Source organism: Muscardinus avellanarius, assembly GCF_963383645.1.
Source record: "Muscardinus avellanarius genome assembly, chromosome: 14".
Taxonomy (NCBI): Eukaryota; Metazoa; Chordata; class Mammalia; order Rodentia; family Gliridae; genus Muscardinus; species Muscardinus avellanarius.
This window is the reverse complement of record NC_137800.1, coordinates 74,509,367-74,529,555: the sequence shown is the minus strand read 5'-3', so window position 1 is coordinate 74,529,555 and position 20,189 is coordinate 74,509,367. Positions and strand designations below refer to the sequence as shown.

The 20,189-nt window shown below is 41.6% G+C and overlaps 1 protein-coding gene across 1 annotated transcript in view; it reads right to left on the bottom strand.

Annotated features, from left to right (window-relative positions):
* Positions 1 to 448: 448 nt before the first annotated feature.
* Positions 449 to 20,189, bottom strand: part of STMND1 (stathmin domain containing 1) — a gene marked incomplete at both ends in the record, with an annotated part of 30,773 nt that continues 11,032 nt past the window's right edge. Inside the window, 4 exons of the mRNA XM_080710719.1 lie at positions 449 to 730; positions 1,570 to 1,701; positions 10,763 to 10,914; positions 16,801 to 16,981. Of these exons, the coding sequence (XP_080566845.1) occupies positions 449 to 730; positions 1,570 to 1,701; positions 10,763 to 10,914; positions 16,801 to 16,981 (747 nt within the window). The remainder of the gene's footprint in view (positions 731 to 1,569; positions 1,702 to 10,762; positions 10,915 to 16,800; positions 16,982 to 20,189) is intronic.

The window sequence follows — 20,189 nt, the reverse complement described above, 5'->3', positions numbered from 1 at the left end:
TACAAATCCATTCAATTTATCATAAAGCATGATTGGTGGATACAGCCATGGGTCATGAGTGAAAAACAAGGATTTCCATTGGCACAGATTTACTCACGGGAACGGCACAGGACCCATAAATCAGAGGCACCCAAACAATGTTTGGAGAAGCCATATTGAGGGAGAATATCAACTTTATAATATCAACTTTATGATATCTGCTGGTCAAGTCAATCTGTCTTTTCTTTTACTGTGTGTGTGTGTGTGTGTGTGTGTGTGTGTGTGTGTGTGTGTGCATTTTACTTACTCAGCTAATGTTCAGCCCACACAGCACATACAATCATTTTGCTAAGGTCATACCAGAAGTCCCAATGGGTGAGGCCAAATAGTCAAAGATCATGAGACTAAGAGTGTCACAAGTGGGAAAAATGAATGCCTTCTATGTGAGTCATGCACAAAAAATGGCTTTTTAGAATACGTCATCCTCTCGGTTGTAGAACACGTCCGATTCCACCACCCCAAAGCGTTCGTAACTGTAGCCATCTATTGAGCCTGCCTCACTTTTACTCTTCTTCCTCTTCAGTGGCTCTCCTCCCTGCAGGTCAGACAGTTCAAACACGGTGGCACGCATAGGTTGCTGTCCTTTGGCAAATGGCACCTCCATCCCGCTCTGTTCAGCTGAATTTGAAAGACTGTTAGGGGGCAAAAGTCGGTCGCCCCGGAGCCTTTTCCTTATCTCTTCTTCTTTAGTCTGGAAAGCAGTATTGAAGAATGAAAAAGAGCCCAAATGACTTTCTGCAAGTTCTCATTATCATTGCTTGCTATGGACATTTCTGGGTTTTCTATTTCATTATTCATTCACATAAACATTCGGGTTGAGGACGCCCTGTTGGAGGGGCTCGGCCCAGGGCTGCCTTCATGGAGTTCTCAATCTAGTTCTTGTTCCATGGGAGAACAAGCGGGCAGACAGGAAGTGAAGGCTGTTATTGGACTGAACTATGCAGGTTGGTTCCTGGCAGAGGCTCCCGGCTAAAGCCACAAGAGCCGCTGTTGGTCTACAGGGCCCCCTCTCAGCTTAACACCTGCTCTGCCCTTCTCCCCCGACCCCCAACACCGATGGAAGTCATTTTTGTTTGTTTGTTTGTATTCTTTATTTTGAAACAGGGTCTCACTGAGTTGCAAATGGCCTCACTAAGTAGCTGAGGCTGTCCGGAACCGTGATCCTCCTGTCTCAGCCTCCCAAATGCTGGGATTACGAGCGTGCGCCACCACGCTCCCCCCCTTTTTTTTTTCAAATGAAGAAAACCCCACACTGGACTGGGTTCCAAGAACTGGATAGGAAACTAATTTTCAACCAACTTCAAGAATTGCTTCATTTCATCACTATACAAAGATAACTTTGAAAAGAAAAGAAAAGAAAAGGAAAAAAAAAAAAACAAGCACTGAGCCTACGAAGCATACAGATCGCTAAAGTACTGAATATAGATCCGAGCAATCTGTTTTAGAGCTGCTGATAGGAAGGTCTGACGTGAACTCCCTTTGGCAAGCAGTTGAGTTCCTCTGACTTGGAGCGTCTGAGAACTCAGTTACCTTCCGGCGCTCCTCTGCCGCCTGCATCTTCTCCTCTATGTCCTTCATTGTAAGATCCTTTACTTCTTTCTTGACTTTAAGTTTTTTCAGTCGGGCTGGTGGCTTTCTCAGTGGCTTCTCAGTCGTGTCCACCTGGAGGAAGACATTTTTTTTTTTTTAAATACAGAAGCAACCATATTCACGGGTAGAGGAGAAAGGCGGAAGAGGTGGAGAAAACACAGTTTAAGAGGTATATCCTAGGACATTTACCCTTTCTAGTGGCAGATTAAAATAACAATAGCAACTTGAGAGTTGGTAACAAAAGAATTACTTCCTAAGGATAAGATGTATGGATGCCTTGAAAACACCAATCTATTACAAAAAGGCACCAAGAATGCAAAATATTCTGAAACTAGATGGAAGAGGAGTCATAAAAAAGAAAAAGAAAAAATCTTAAGAATGAATAGAAGGTGGAAAGGGGGAGAATGAGCAATTAATTTAAAATTCAAGGTAAAGAGTTCAGATTTTTCCTAGATTGATTGATGTATAATGTTCAGTAATACTATCATCTGATGTTATAAGATTCCACAAACTACGAATTAGTTTCATTCAGACATATAGTAGGGTCTTACAAATTTTGATCTTGTGTTGGAAAGAGACAGTTAATTATTACTGAGGAACAAGTTGGTGGTACATACTTCACACATATTCTCACGACAGCAGAAAACTGTCATTTCATATGATTGGCTACTCTTCCAGTGGTTCAAAGAAGTCATAACAACTTTCTAATTATAATTTCTAGTGTTTAAAAAAGCAAAATTGTTATAAAAGGGTCTATAAAGAGAGTTTTAATGTTTTCTTTTTAAAATTGACATAATGTACATTTTTATGAAAACTTAAAACAATACATAATCTTTTTTTTTTTTCTTTGCAGTACTGAGGATGGAACCCAGGGGCATTCTACCTCTGAGCGATACCCCCAGCCCTATTTTTTTATTCTTTATTTTGAAACAGGGTCTCACTGAGTTGCAAAGGCCTCACTAAGTAGCTGAGGCTGGCTTCGAAACCTACAACTGATACTCCTCTCTCAGCCTCCCAAATGCTGGGATTACAAGCATGCACCATCCGGCCCAGCTAAAACAATACATAATCTTCTAGTCCTCTTTTTAACCACTTGGTATCCAATCCACATGAACTGTTTTTAAAAGCTTCATATGTGTTTTTTCAAATATTCTCTATGTACATGAGTCAGTCAAGGATTTCCATGAAAAAAAAAAAATAGGACCCCTTATGATTAAGAAGTTAAAATCTCTCGGGGAAATAAGACAGCCAAACCAGCTCTCTGTCTTACGGGAGTTAATAGCCATTCCAGAAAAGTAAGTATTAAAAAATGAACTAGTCTCCAAGGCTTTGGGAATAAGATAACATGTCAGGAGATGGGAGAGTGAGACGTCAACTCATCCTTTCTATATTATGTAGCCAGCAGAAACGCCAAGAAGCTGAGGCCAAACAAAGAAAACATCACCAAGACAGGACCACTGAGGCAAGACAAGAGACTGGCTCATTCTGGAAATAATATCAGAGATTTTCCCAGATGAGAAGAGGCAAATTCTAGATGGTGAGGAGACTAATCACGGGGATGACCCACAGTTACCTGTACCTTATTAGCTTGGCGAAACACCCCCCTCCTTTAAGATGGAGACTTAAGGTGGTTTTGAGACATGCAACACACAAAGAAACATGGTTAAGTAGAGCGCAGGCACACCCGAGCCTCTCTTCTGGGTCCCTGCCTATTCTGCAGGTGACATCAAAAGCTTACACGGTTGTCCTACGAGCCAGCCTGACACTCTCCATTGGTGCTGTCTCCCTTCTGGCTGGCGCAGAAGCCCCACTAGAGAGCCTCATTCTTGTGATACTGGTGCATCTGCCGGACTCTTCTGGGAGAGAGCGGGATGACCCACCCCGCTGATGCCACACATATATTTATATACATACATATGTGCAGGACATCTGTAATGTTAAACAAAACCTAAATGGGGTGGTACCCATATGCCCTGTCCTGCAATTTGCTCTCTTTGTTTAACTTAATATGGACATCTTTCTAGGTCAGTATATATAGATTTATTATGGTTGGAGAAAGATTTTAATGAACTCCAACTCTTTGTTCTAAAGTGAACTGAATATTGTTCTAGATAATTTCTTCAGAGACTTTATTTTTTAAAGATGAAAGAACTATTAATATTCACCGTAGGTACTGGGAAAGTAAATCAAGGAGATAAAGAGAAGCACTTTAGTATAGCAAAGAAAGAAATGGGATCGGGACTCACACAGACCTGGGTTAGAATCCTGGCTTTGGTATGGAGGGACTGACTTTCCACCAGTTGTTAAAACTCAAAAAGCTTTGGCTTCCCCATTTGTCTAATGTCGGGGCCCACTCGGCTGGACCGAGATGGCACCCAGGCTTGTTGCCAGCATGGATTCAAGATGGCGCCTAGGCTTGCAGCCAAGTCATGAGACTCACAAGATGGACGTCTCCTTGAGCACGCGCAGTGTGCCATGCTACGTGCCTGCAGAATGATCAGTGACGCAGCACCTCGTGCTACCATCAGCCTGCCTATGAGAGAGTCAGAAGTGTGCATGCCCTAGCTGTGGAAGCTTGGGGTTGGTAGGGAATAGAGGGAGGGATTTTGATGCTGATATATATTGTGCTTGTTGTACGCATTGTCAGACATATTAGAGACATATTGAGAGACATATGAAGAAGAATTAAGGATCCATTAAAGAAGAATTCATATTTCAGCTGAAGAGGTGTCTGTGTCGTTCTCTAAGCCCCTGCGGGTCGGAGTCTTAGGGGAAGATAGTCTAATACTTTTTTTTTAACTGTATTTTTTTTAAAAAAGGAAGTAAAAGATATGTAATGTCCATTCAACAATGGTAACTACATTTTAGCAGGTGAAATCTATTATTTTTTTCAGTGACAGCAACACAAAACTCTAACCAGGATAGGAATTCTCATAATGGCAAGGAAGGGGAACCACCAGGGGCTTTATGATGGAAACTGGAGCTGAAAGTAGAGTAGCCTCTCTGCTGGCCTAGGAAGACTCTCTCTTCTCTTTGGACTCAGTTTTCTTAACTAGGACACACACAGTGAGAGGACAGAGGATTGCTAAGTTTATGTCTAGTGTTAATACCTACAATTTTTCTTTCTTTTTTTTTTTTTTTTTTGTGGGTCTGAGGATGGAACCCAGGGGCATTCGACCTCCGACTACATCCCCTGACCTATTTTTCATTCTTTATTTTGAAACCGGGTCTCACTGAGTTGCAGAGGGCCTCACTAAGTAGCTGAGACTGTCTGCGAACCACAATCCTCGGGTCTCAGCCTCCTGAATGCTGGGATTACGAGTGTGTTCCCCCACGCCCGCCAATGCCTACAATTCTCAGAAAATCTTTTAAAAGGCAAACATTTGTTGACGTTTTGGCTCTCTTAGAGGCATCTGTCTTCTGTGGTGTGAAGGTTTTCACTAGACAGAAACTGATCTGGTCATTAAAACAAGCCTGCTCCCCTTTCCCTCATTTTGCGTTATTTTTATGACAGTTGGCTCTTAAGCCTCCCACTGGCAAAAACCATTTAATGGTAAAGGGGTAATCTCAAGTCATTTTTTACAATATGAAATATTGTAAAATATTTCATATATATATATATTATATATATATATATATATATATATATATATATATATATATATTGCTGCTAGAGGTGCTCACTGTCATTTTATTTTCCTCTGTCATCTCCAATATGGGGATAGTAAAAGGGGCATACTTGCTATGGTGGCTCAAGTAGAGCTACTATCAAATCAATGTGATAACCTTTCTTGGGGATATTCCCTCATATTTTTTAGAAGGCTAAAGGAAAGCAAAGAGTAAGCTAATATCCAAGAGTTAGACTTTACATAGCAACTTGAACCTTGAAAAAAAAATTCTGGAACTAGTTAACAGTCCTGAGAAAAACTGGTATTTTCTGGTTTGGGTAGATTCACCTACGGCTTGGTTTGGGTAGATTTTACAAGCGGATGCTTGTAAAAAGCATCTCCCTGAGAAGGTACATCCTAGCTGTACAACTTGTCTTGAGTTTAACACTTTATGTTAAAAAAAAAAACACCTCATACCTGTATAAGCATATCTGTATTCTTTATAACTAAATTTGATGGAGTCAAGATTCATCAAATGACACTTAAATATGATAAAAAAAGTCCTTATTATTTCCACCAGTTGAGACCAAGTCACCACCACCTTAAGCCTAGAAAAAGTTACCTGTTTAGCTGGGCATGGTGGTGCACGCTTGTAATCCCCGCACTTGGGAGGCAGAGACAGGAGGATCGCGCAGGTTCAAAGCCAGCCGCGCTGGTTTAAGAGACCCTGTTTCCAAATTAAAAAAGTATAAAAATAGGTCTGGGAATGTAGCCCGGAGGTAGAAGGGTTTCCAGGAACCCCAGTAACACCACACACACACACACACACACACACACACACACACACACACACGTTACCTGTTTAATTATTTTTCTTAAGAATACCATCAGCTGGGCGTGGTGGCGCACGCTTGTAATCCCAGCATTTGAGAGGCTGAGACAGGAGGATCCTGTTTTGCAGACAGCCTCAGTTACTTAGTGAGGCCCTCTGCAACTCAGTGAGACCCTGTTTCAAAATAAAGAATAAAAAAAAATAGGGCTGGGGGTGTAGCTCGGAGGTAGAATAACCCTGGGTTTCACCCCTAGTACCACAATGAAAAATAAAAAAGAATACCACCAATACCGTCAGAGGACTGCCAACTAAATATGTCGCAATAAGATTTAGTCTTGTTTCTAGCCAACTGAACTTTATATTTTCTGCCTTCCATCCTCTGTATATTCCTAAGAGCTTTCCTAACTAACTATTGACCTGTGGGTGAGCTTACCTTGATTTTGTGCTCTAGGGAAGCCTTGTGCTTAGCTTAGGGAAAAGATTCCTATAAATGACCTTGTCTTTCCTGTTCCTTTAGACCTCCCGGGGAAGGTCCCTCATCATTTACTGGCATTGCTTAGTCCTAACTTAGCCAACTTTCTCCTTCTTCAAACACTCCCCCTTAATTAATAACATTATTAATTAATAACATTAATTAATTAATAATTAATAATTAATTAATTAATAACATTATTAATTAATAACATTATTCAACAAATAATGTTAGAGACTCTGATGTAAGGGGAATAAACTCCCTAACTCCACTAAAGGTTACCAAGCACAGAAGCTGCACAGAGAAGAGAATAAACTTTGACCAGACACAGGAGGAATTAATAGAGAATTCACTGAATCTCTGTAAAGGGACCTAGAGTGTGCTAAGAGGGAGGGAGAAACGAGTTTGGAATAAAAGACACTCAAACATTAATAAATGAGAGCCGAGTCTCATCTCTCTGAAGAGGTCTCTGCCAGCCCACACACATACCAATATGTGCACACAAATACACATTTACAATATAATTGCTGTCTCATTGAAATGTTTAAAGATATACTGAAAGATTAATTTAATGATCGATATTTAGCTTCTTAATCTTATACTTTTTATGTATCATTTTAACTCAGATAATCATAAAATCTCTTAACTGAAAACCGATTATCCAGAGAGCACTATGGAATTATTGTAGTACTCACCATCAAGTGAATGATGATGATGATGATGATGATGATAATAATAATAATAATAAGATGAAAGGGGTCCCTGTGGTGAACATACTCCCATGGACCAATGGGAAGAGAATGCCTCTCTGGGATGCCCCTGATTTAGAAGAGGGCCCTTATTTTTCAGAATCTTGTATTCTATTTTATTCTTAAAAACCCAGTGAAAGAAAATGACCTAAGAGAGGGACATATCGATGTCAGAATTCTCTTATATTTAACTATGCTTTGGCTCACACAAGAAACATTACTTTTAAAGTATTCCTATATGTAATTTTTTCCCATAATGTTTTATTTAAATACTATTTTCCCCATAACAATGAAGAAATAATGTTCACATATCTGATTGGATTCATCTCACTGTAGTAACTGCTATCACTGGTATCCTATTTTATCACTCCCTTTTTATTTCCTTTTAATCCTTGGGGTTTTTTTAGCCAAATTTATCAGGGTTTATATTTTTGTAAAAATGTATTAAGTATTAGGTACTTTCAAGTATTAATAGTCTAGTATTTACATGCATTACATGACTCCCCACCCCAATCCTTCAATCTCGATTCTTACCTCTGTTCACTGGCCTTATTCTTACCTCTGTTCTCTTCCCTAAATGTTCAAGGTGTCTGGATTCTAACCCTGCCACATTCTTAGCGCACCTGCTTTACTGGTGACACTTGAGCAACTCGTTTTTTCATTTCCCTCAGCTCCCTGGGTATAATTGAAGTCACTGTTCCTGAAAGGCTATATTTTAGTTAGGATTATCTTCCCCATGGTCTTCAATTCAGAAGGCATTCACTGAATGTCTGAATGAGGGATAGAATATGGCTTCCAGAGCTTTAACTCTTCCCAGCTTGGTGATGCCTTTGAGAGCTCTGTGCACAGATCTGAGATAGCTTTTGGGTGGTGGTTCAGCCTGAGCTGCCCCACAGGAATCACCAGGGAGCTCTCCAATTCATGAGTGCCGGGCCCCACACGCAGGCACTGGTCCACGGTGGAACCTGGGCACTAGGATTTTTAAAAGCTCCCTACATGACAAAGAGCTGTATGCTGCTGCTTTGAACTGTTCCAAGCCTATCTTTTGGTGGGACATCTTGGCCCTCTATCCAGGAATAATAATAATAATAATAATAATAATAATAATAATAATAATAGAATCTTGCATTCTTGTAGCCTCACATTTAAATCTTGAGAATGTACCTACCATGCTCCTAATAACTATTCAAGTTTTATATACTATGAATATGATCTTCACCCGTGGTTCACTTTACGATGTTATTGAAAAATCAAGCCCATAGTTGTCACGATCAGATATATCTCTTTCACAGTGGAGCTTATGTTAATGGACCTGTGGGCTCCCTTGCGAGATGGAAGTCAGAACTCATTCATCTCTGGCAATTGAGTCACTAAGACATGTTTTAAGGTTATTCCCACAGGTGTTAGCACTAAGGTGTCCACCGCATTTCTGAACTACTGAATGCTTCCATTATCTGTCCCTCTTCACTTGGACTGCTTCCCTTCCCTTCTTTTTTCTTTTCCCAAGAAACTCAACTACAGTTGGGGGAAAAAAAATCCTCTTCCACTCCATATGGAAGATCTGTTCTTCTCTTAGTACTTTCAAACAAGGCATTCCAACATGCCCTGCATAATAATGCAAATATATAAATTGTCATTATGATGGAAATAGCTTTTCTATTATATGATTCATTTTTGCATGTTCCTTTCTTCCATATCCATTTATTATTGGCAGTCTGATAATATTCTTAAAATTTAGCGATCTCTTCTTCTATCATCAGGTACTTTCTGCAGGACTTGTTTCCCTTTTTCAAAAGAAAATGCCACTTTGGCTTCAGTTCCATGAGTTCTTAACATTCCCTACACACAGAGAAGGAAATTAACTTATTTACGCACTCAATGACTTGGTTTGGGTGCAAACCTGATTTAAATAATGAGTCTTTTTGTTCCCAATTGACTTGTTTCCCCTACAACGCAGGGATAGGTAACAATCATAGAAACTTTGATGTAGTTTCTGGTCTCTGTTTCCACCATGTCTGTTTCTTTTCTATTCATTTTTTCCTCAGGCTTCTTTTAATTATTTCTCCTTTTCCTCATGTGCTCCAAGAATGACCTACAAGCATTGTCTTAACAAATCAGAGAACGAATCAAAACAACAAAGCATACTATCATTTCCCAGTTATATGTAGAGCTTATGAAAAATTAGCGCCCTAGACTTTAACCAAATCGGTTGAAACCAGAGTGAAAATATTAGTCAGGCTAAGGAAAAAACAATGAGAGATTGATCAATCTGAATCAACCAAGAAAAATAACGACATATCAAGTTCTAGGACTTGTATCTTCTCAGGTCTGACTTTAGGGTGTATGTTGTATGAATATATAAAGATATCTCTTGCAGCCTTGGCAGTTAGGCCTATTTTCTGATTGGATATATCTACAATTCAGTTTTATCATCCAAAAGGCAATTATTCATAAAGATTGCCAAAAGAATGAAGGACTGTTGTTAAGTGGGGTTTATTGTGTGGGAGTAAAGCCCAAGAAATGTTTTATTGGATTCATTAATCACTAATGATTAGGGAGAGTCCTGAATCCACCGAGAATGGTAGGCAGAGGTGTGAGGGAACTGATGGCAAAAAACATGGCTTAGATAAATATCATCTGGACTGTAACTTATGCTGGAAATAATGACGCAGGAGCAATCATATTTGATTCTCAATTTCAACTGTAAGTGAATGTAGATTGCAAAATGACTTGCCATGATCAGAGCCTTCCATGAGGCAAGGCCGCTACTGAGGCCTCTGAGGCCAGGATCAGAGCCTGCCGAGGGGTTAGGCCGGTGCCGAGGCCAGCAGCCGACATCGGAGCCTGCCGTGAGGCAAGGCAACTACTGAGGCCTCCGAGGCCGGGATTGGAGCCTGCCTTGAGGCTAGGCCAGTGCCGGGGCCACCGAGGCCGGAATCGGAGCCAGCTGAGGGGTTAGGCTGGTGTCGGGGCCAGCGAGACCAGAATCGGGGCCTCCCATGAGGCAAGGCCGCTGCTTGAGCCAGCGAGGTCCGGATCAGTCCACCAGGTAGCCAGGCCACTACTGGGGCCGTCAAGAGTATTTGCAACACGGCATGCACAGAGAAATATCGCAGGAAAAAAAAAAAAAACCCAGATGCTTCCCCTAATCAGCAATAACTAGGAGGAAAGGGGCAACAGGAAGAGGTCGAGCTATAGAAAGGGCCCTATACTGAAGCAACTAAGGTGACCAATCAGAGGGTATGGAATAGTGGAGGATGGAGCCTCTTTAAAACGCAGGAGGTACATAAACAAATGTATCAAAGTTAATCACCAAACAAGCATGGGATGGAGGGAGGGGGAGAGAATGGGATGGGGGCTGGATGAGGGCTAATTGGATGATGTGTGCTTGTATATCCTCTCAAGTCTTGTATTCCAATGTGATGTATGATTACAATGCACCAATAAAAATAAATTTAAAAAAATGACTTGCCATGACATCATAAGATTCCCCATTTCTAAATACTCTGCTGCGGCTTTGTATTATTCCTTGAACCATGAGTTCCTCCAGGATGTCTGATGACCTTTGTCGCTCCCCATCCTGTCGGGCTTGGGGCTTATTGATGAATCCACTGGTCACCGAGTCTGACAAAGGAAAAGAAAAGGAAACTTAAGAATGAATATTTTTATCCATCAAATGCTACATAGGTGCCATATAAATCATGCTACTTAATTAAATCTTAGTCTCAGCACTCTTACTTAAGCATCTCTTTATTAAAACTTTGTACTCCCTTCGAAGTTCAAATTCTTAGAGAGGAAACACATCAACGTAACATATTCCTGACTTAGCGGGTCTCATATCAACATAGCAAAGTCTTTCCTGTGTTGTAACAACACGTATACACTAGGGTAAGATGGCATGGGCTTGCGCCACTAATTATGAAGCTCCTCGGCTACAGCTGAGACTCAGACATTCTTCTAGTGACTACGATGAGTTGCAGTTTGGTTTCTATGCTTTGTATACAAAGGATAAACAGCCCGATGTTGCCAAGAGACGTGGAGTTCTGCAACCCTGAGTGTACGATTACACCATCTGCTAGATTTGCAGAAGTAAACGCACGCCTTTTGGAAGAGAGTCTTTGAAGCAAATCGGAGTTGGAGTTAGAGGGCTATCAGCTCAAGTTGTCTTAGTAAGTCTACCCGAGAGCGTGGAAATGGTGGGTGGGGAGCCTGTATACGCTCCACTCGCCAGAGAACACTCCTCCCGGCAAATTCGCACACTGATATAAATAAGGAGATAAGCAGTCTCTGTTGTCATCACATTAGAAAATACAGATCCACCAACAGCTTTGCTTTTCTTGTAAAAATTGATGCAATGTGAAGTCCTCAGAAATGAGCTCTCCTCTCTTTTTGTGGGGTAGGTACTAAGGATTGAACCCATGAGAATTCTACCTCTGAGCTGGACCCCAGCCCATATTTTGTTTTGAAAGAGGGTCTCACTAAGTTTCTGAAGCTCGCCTCAAACCCTCAATCCCTCCTGTCTTAGCCTCCCATATACTGGGATTACAGGTGACTCCACCATACTTGTACTCCTTCTGTTTTTATTCATTGAGAAGGCCCAATAGTGACCAAGTCCATTATACTTAGTGGAATGGAACTTTTTATTTAAATTTATATTACAATTTCTAACCTTAACGATAACAACAACAACTTTCATGAGTTTGTGCCAGAAGGGTAGAAAACATACCTGTGGACGCAAATGCATCCTAGTCAGACCTCTCTTGCTTTAGAATGCTAACCGCGGGCCAGGATAAGAGCCTGCTGAGGGGTTAGGCTGGTGCTGGGGCCAGCGAGGCCGGCATCGGAGCCTGCCTTGAGGCAAGGCCGGTACTGGGGCCTCGAGGCCAGGATAAGAGCCTGCCGAGGGGTTAGGCCGGTGCTGGGGCCAGTGAGGCCGGCATCGGAGCCTGCCGTGAGGCATTACCAGTGTTGGGGCCTCCGAGGCCGGGACTGGAATCCTGCCAAGGGGTTAGACTGGTGCAGGGGCCAATGGCCAGCATCGGAGCCTGGCGTGAGGCAAGTTCACTCCTGCGGCCTCCAAGGTCGGGACCAAAGCCAGCTTAGGGGTTTGACCGGTTCAGGGGCCAGCGAGACCAGAACTGGGTCCTCCCATGAGGCAAGGCCGCTGCGTGAGCCAGCAAGGTCTGGATAAGTCCACTGAGTAGCCAGGCCACTACTGGGACCATCAAGAGTGGGATTGGTACTTGCAACGCAGCATGCACAGAGAAATATCGCAGAAAATATAAATCAGACGCTTCTCTTAATCAGCAATAACTAGGAGGAAACGGGCAACAGGAAGAGGTTGAGCTATAGAAAGGGCCCTATAGTGAAGCAACTAATGTGACCAATCAGAGGGTATGTAATACTGGAGGACGGAGCCTCTTTAAAATGCAGGAGGTACATAAACAAATGTATCAAAGTAAATCACCAAAGAAGTGTGGGATGGAGGGAGGGGGAGGGAATGGGACGGGGGCTGGAGGAGGGCTAATTGGATGATGTGTGCTTGTATATCCTCTCAAGTCTTGTACTCCAATGTGATTGATATATGACTACAATGCACCAATTTAAAAAATAAATTAAAAAAAAAAAAAAAAAGAATGCTAACCGCGCTCTGCTGAGAGCTTTCTCTAACTCACCACCGCAGGTGGCTGCACACAGACTTTCTACTGTTCCAGTACATTCCCAGTGCCGGTTTCTGCAATCTGGAACATGAAGATGTTCCCAATGGAACCAACTCACATTTTAAAGTGCTCTGTACAGATTTAGCGCAAAGTAGTAAAATATGTTATCCAGATAGGTGAACGAGAACCTTGAAGTAATGGAGAACAACCCAACATAATGGTCAGAGGTGAATTCCCTTTGAGGAATTGGAATAATTTTTTTTCTTTTTAGCTAGAAAGTGGACTTATCTGGAAGGGTGAAAAGCACCGTAATTATTATTTACTGAGCATGTAAGCAACTGTACTATATATGTTGTATTATATCTAATCAAACACAAGTTCTGCGAGGAAGGTGTTATTATCCTTGTTTTATAAATAAGCATGCTGACATGATTGAGGCTAATTGACTTTCACAAAGAGCACAGAGAGCAAGGGTATTAACTAGGACTGAATCCAATTCAAACACCTTCAAAAGCCCTATTCACTGTTCATGGTACCTTTCTCTCCCAAGATGTTCTTTAAAGGGATATCATGATTGACACCTGCCACTAACATAAAAAAAAATTATTATACTCATTCCCACCCATTTGTTTCTGAGTCCTCTAAAATATTTGCCTTGACATGTGTTGTAAGTAACCTATAGTAGTAGGTCTGTGGTTTATTCTCAGAAAATATAGACTTGTATCTGGGGGGATATAATCATTTTCTTGGGATACTGGAGAATATTGAGGAATTTTAAAAATAACATTGTTCTACTATTTTATTATATAAGTAATACATGATTACCATAGTAAATTTAGGAAATATAAAAAATAAAAGACGGGTAAAGTATCTGTCATCTCACATCTAGAGATTACCATTGTCAGAAGGAACATTTTATGTTTATAAATTTGGCATCATTTTCTCAGGTCATTATAAAATCTCTATAAGCATAAATATAAAAAGTAAAATCACACAAAACATGGGTAAAGTAGTTGTGATCTTGGTATGGGAAAGGTTTTTTGAATTTCCTCAAAATCCAAATTCAATAAAATAGAAGATAGATTAAATTTTACTACAAGAAAAAAAAACTTTTGCAACAAAAACAAACATTATGAGAGTCAAATATAGATATCGTGCGCCTCCTAATGTGATGTACTAATATAAACCCATCATTTTTGGTATTCTTGCCAAAAATGCATAGCCTGAACCCAATCATGAGGATATCTCAGAAAAACCCAGATTGAAGAATGTTCTGCAAAATATACAACTTGGACTCACCCACTGTATCACAGTCTTAAGAGACAAAGAGGCAGAGGGCTTGTTCAGACTAAAAAATAAACACACAGTCCAGGACTAGATCCTGAAACCAAAATTTATTTATAAAGCATATTTGTGATACAGTTAACAAAGTGTGAATAAAGTTTAAAGATGAGATAATAGTATCGCATTCATGGTAATTTCTTGATGTTGATTCCCGTGTGGAGATTATTCAAAGAATGCCCTTGATTTTTGGGAAATACATACTGGTGTGTTTAAAAGTAAAATTGCTTTAAGGCTGTAACTTATTCTCAGAAAAAAATTTACTAGTATATGGTAGAGGGAAAGAATCATGCAAATGTGGTAACATGGCAAACCTGAAGGAAAGCGTATGCTCTTTTTTAAAAATCTGATGTTATGCAAAATGAAGTTTTATTTTCTTTAAAAAGAAAATACTGATGATTCTAGACTTGACGATGGCTTGACTTATGATTTTTCAAGTTTCCAGTGGTTTAACAAGCACATGGATTCAACAGAAACTGTACTGTGAAGTTCCACTTTGGCTCTGTCCCTGGGCCAGTGCTGTGTGGTCCCATCCCCTCCTGGATGCTGTTTCCTGGGGAAACAGCCCACACTCTAGTCACCCTGCTGCTCAGCTAGGGCAGCGCAGGAACAATTAAGGCATTTTCCATTCAGTATATTTTCAACAGATGATGGATTTATCAGGAGACAACTCCATCTTAAGTCGAGGAGCATTTGATGTTGAAAATGTTAGTGTGATACTAAACATTTTTTTTTTATTGTGGTACTGGGGTTTGAACCTAGGAATATTCTACTTCCTAGGTATACCCCTAGCCCTATTTTATTTTTTATTTTGATACAGGATCTCCCTAAGTCTCTGAGTTGTCCTTGAACCTGTGATCATCCTGTCTTAGGATGCCTGGCTACACTTGACGTTCTTACATATGTAAAGGCTAGGATGAAGAAAAGAGCAAGCCAAAGACAGGGTGATAGAGAGGAAGAGTGTGCAGAGAACACACACGGAGTCCAGGGCATTCTGTGACAGGATGCTTTCTGGAAACCCATTTAAGCTACAATTTAGGAACATCTGCGTTGGTAGCTGACTTCTTCCCTGAGCTGTTCTCCCTTACCACCCTCCTGCCTACCTGCCACCCTCCCCAGGATGCCTTTACCAGCATATAGCTGGCAGGACTGAAAACCTGTCCCCAGCTGCCTGACAACCCGCAGTCTGCTAAGCACACGGGTACTTAGCATTCGTGTTGCCATCAGGAAGGGAGCTGCATCCACAGAGGCCATCCTCAGAGGGAGAAATGTCTACCCACAGGTAGAAGAAAGGGAGGTGCCATCCCAGGACAACTCACTCTTGGTGATTATGTGGATACTACATCACAACCATAAGGGGGGCGGGTGAATATAAAATCTGAGATAGTCTGAAAGTGCCAGGAAAGCCCAAGGAAAAGATGTTTATGCTAAGTGAGAGCAGTCAGTCGCAAAGAGTAAAAGGTCAGATGTTTTCCCTCATTTGTGGATACTAGGGAGAAATTGGGACACCGGAGGAACTCCAGACAAAAATGGAGAAACCTTAGCAGAGCAAGGGGACCTAACTTCTGGAGGTGGGAGGGGAGAGGGAACACTTCAGTGGACATGCTATAGGTACACAATTTATCAATGCTAGTCACAATGTCACCCTCAGGGAGGAGAGGGAGTTGGAGGGGAGCTGGGAGAGGGTCTACCAAACCAAGGCATGTGTTCATATATGCCTCTATCTCTTTGAACTTTATCATGTTGTCTGATTACAACAAAAATTTTTTTAAAAAAGAAGTTTTTGGACTGACTCACCTACTTCCCAACCCTAATTTATAGCAAGGAAAGAAACTCCAGTGACTAGGAATGAAATGAAAGCCTTTTCTCCAAACAAAACAGAACTTTTCCTTGAAGTCTGTGAAGTTTGCTTTGTTCTGAAGGCTGATCAAATATAAATAAGATTTCATGAGTAAACACCAGGGACTAACTCAAAGAAAGAAAACATGTACCATTGGGGGGAAAAAAAACCACAAATAGTTTCTCTGCAGCCCACTAGTCATAATTACTTCTGTTATGTTTTTGAAAGATTCTTTTATTGTTTATTTACTGATTCTTTGGAAGGGGAGAGACGGGGGACCGGTTTGATGAAGGTTTTGTTTATTTTTGCAAAGGTAGGGCTTCCTTGGGAAAGATGTTAACCTAGTGGGATTTTAAATCCCTCTAAACTGTGCAACTCTTATGCTGAAATTCTGTTTCCAATTCCCAGTGAAGGTTCCAAGTTCGGAAAAAAAAAAAAAAAGATGGCTTTAATTACTTCATCGACAAGAAGATTAATGGCTAGCATTATTTACCCACATAATGGAGGCCTAAGGCTAAACTTTAATGTCCTGGAGATAAGAATTTTGCCATTTAAAGTACTTAAAAGCCCACAAAGCAACGAAAAGAGGTCTACCAATATGCATTCTAGAATATAGTTAGGGAAATGATGTTTTGTGAAAATCAGCATCAACAGGGAGGGATGAGTTACCTGGATTTATGCTTCCATTTCTTTCGCTAGGAGGCGGAGAACTTTCTGGAATGGTTCCGGGTAGGCTTCCTATCTGGGTTTGCCGTTCTTGGCCTCCTGCATTGTCGACAGCGTCCTGGGGAGGTGTGCTTCCTGTCTGGGGAGGGCAGCTCTCCCTGGAATGAGTCACTCTGACATCAGCCTGTGAACAGAGAGTACTTTGGTGAGAGTCCAGACTTCCCAGAGAATAAAACAGTGTGACAGCGGGGCTGCTCCGTAAGTGTTCAGACAACTAGATCTGCCGTGGGTTGAACAGGAACCAGAGGCCTGGAGATGCCCTGTTACGTGGCAAAGCTGCCTAGCAGGTGTGATTTAGTAAATGTTCTAGGTGGCAGTATTATCCCGCATTACCCAGCTGGACCCTTTATGCAGTCACCGGTGTTCTTATGAGAGAGAGACAGAGTCGGTATGATGGTGCAAGCCTGTAATCCCAGTACTTGGGAGGCAGAGACAGGAGGATTGAAGATTCGAGAACAGCCTCCGCAATTGAGCAAAGCCCTCAGCAACTTAGCAAGACCCTGTTTCAAAAATATAAATAAATAAAAGGAAGAAGGGAGGGAGGGAAAAAAGAAAGAGACTTGGGGTGTAGTGGTAGTGAGGAGATAGAAAGGAAATAGGCAGATAGGGAAAAGAAAAAAACCTAATTTCCTGAGGGGCAAGGGGCCAAGGTTCAGAGATAAGAAGGACCAAAGCTTCACAAAGCCATCGGTTTACTAATCAACAAACCCAGGAGCAAGTCTGACACTTTACTGAGAGGAGATTCTTCAAAGGACTTGCAAATACCCAATGCAAATTCTGAGAGCTGCGTCCCAGAATTCCCGGAATCCAAAAGTCACCATAACCAAAAGAGGACACACAAACATCGGCAAAGGCCTAGCCGGCCACCCAATTGGGATTTTCCCTCTCAGGACTCCCTCCCATTTGGGGGAGCTTTTCTCTCTCTCGCAGGTCGTGTTAGCCTTGAGAGAAGGCAGAGTGCAATTGAGGGCACGTGGCTTGGGCTGCTCTCGAGTAGTGACCTGAAGGCCTTTGCTGGACATCAAGGCTGACCAGGATCCCTAGGGGTGACCTGCACTTTTCTGGCAGATCGCGTGGACCCTGGGAGAAAGTAGGTTGCAACTGATGGCACTTGGCTCGGGCGACACTCAGGTAGTGACCTAAAGGCAGCTACTGGACAACAGAGCCCTGACAGCCCCTTTGGGGTGTTCACCCACTTTTCCCTATTCCCTTCTGGCAGATCACATGGACTCTGGAAGAAAGCAGCCTGCACCTGAAGGCAATTCGGCTTGGGCTACTCTCAAGTATTGTCCTGAAGGCAGCTGCTGGACCCCAGAGTTCCAGCCCCTTTAGGGTGTTCAGCCACCTTTCCCCATTCCCTGCTGCTTCCAATAAACCATTTACTCCCCTTCCTGCGGTCTGCGGGTGTCATTCTTCGCTCACCGTAGACAAGAACCCAGGAAGGAAATGCCAAGTTTCTTCTCAAGAAACTCCGTTTCATCTCAAGGAAACACCAGGTCTTTTCTCAGGAAACCCCCCGTTTCATCTTGGGGGCTCAGAAGAAACCCCCGTTTCAGTAGAATGCTTCTGGGTTCGATTCATAGTAACCAAGAAATAAAATTTTAAAGATATAGTTGGGGTGGGGACAGAGGGGTGCAACTATTAGAAGAGGAAAAAGGGTGAAGTGGGAACAGATGTGCAGGTGCCATGGTGCTGGAGTTGCAGATGGAGAAAGGGGCCCCTAGCTACGGGTTGTAAGGAATGCAAGTTGGGAGAGCCAAGGAGGAGGACGCTCCCCTCCGAGTCTCTGCCCATGACCAGCCCTGCCAGCACCTTGTCTGTGCCCAGTGCAAGTCATTTTGGACTTTTGACTCTCAGAACTGTGAAAAAACGCATGTGTATTGTTTGAAGCCACCACATTGGTGTTAATTTGTTAAGGCACTAATAGAAACCTAATGTACCTTTGCTCATTACTGAGTCCCTAATAGGGATCCGTCAGATACAAGCTACTCTACCGAACTTCCTGGAGGAAGGATATCAAGATAATCAAGTTCATGATCATCAAGTGTGAAAGCAGAGCTACTACTCTGTATAAGAAGAGTATTTTCAAGCCGGGCATGGTGGCGCACGCTTGTGATCCCAGCATTTGGGAGGATGAGACAGGGGATTGCGGTTCGTGGACAGCCTCAGCTACTTAGTGAAGCCCTTTGCAACCCAGTGAAACTCTATTTCAAAATAAAGAATAAAGCCAGGCGTGGTGGCGCACACTTGTAATCCCCGCACTTGCACTTGGGAGGGTGAGACAGTAGGATCATGCAAGTTTGAAGCCAGCCTCCACTGGCTTAAGAGACCCTGTTTCCAAGTAAAAAATATAAAATAGGTCTGGGAGTGTAGCCCAGAGGTAGAAGGCCTCTGGGTTCCATCCTCAGTGCCACCATAAAATAAAATAAAAATAAAATATTAAATAAAAAATAAAAAGTAGGGCTGGGGTGTAGCTTGGAGGTAGAATGCTCTTGGGTTCCATCTCCAGTACCACAAAAAAGGGTATTTTCTAAAAATTGAAATTATATTGTTTTTTGCTTATTAAAATTACAATGCAGACACATTTTTAAAATAATTAAGTAATAGAGAAGGAAACAGTGATGGTCAGCATCACCTAGACACAAGAGCACTGTCAACATCTTGATATTTCACTTCCGAAATGTATTTGCTCATCTAAAGTCTTTAAAAGTATTTGGATACTGCCAATAAGCCCATGAAAAGTGTTCAATATTATTTAGTCATGGGAAATAGAAATCAAAACCACAATGAGATGCTTCACACCCACTAGGATAACTACAATGCCAAAGACACACACAAAATAACAAGTGTTGTTAAGGGTGTGGAGAAACTGGTCCCTCAAACATTGCTGTAGAAACACAGAAGGGTGTAATTACCTTGGAAAACAGTTTGCAAGCACCTCAAAAAAAGTTAAACATAAATTGACTGTCTGACCCGGAAATTCCACTCCTAGGTATATGCCTAAGAAAAATGAAAATATATGTTCACTCAAAAATTGCATACAAAAGTTCATAATTATTATTCATAATATTCAAAGTTAGACAATTAATATTCATAACATTCAAAATTGGGAACAGTCCAAGGGTCCATCAACTGATGAATGGGTACATACAAGGTGGCACATACAAGGGAATACTATTTGGCAATAAAGAGTAAATTTCTTCTGAGAAATGTTTAGTTGCCCATTGATTGAGTTGATTTTTAAAAAAGATACAAATGTTCAAATATATATAAAAAAAGTTCATCATCCTTAGCAATCAGGAAAATGCAAATCAAAACTGTACTGAGAATTC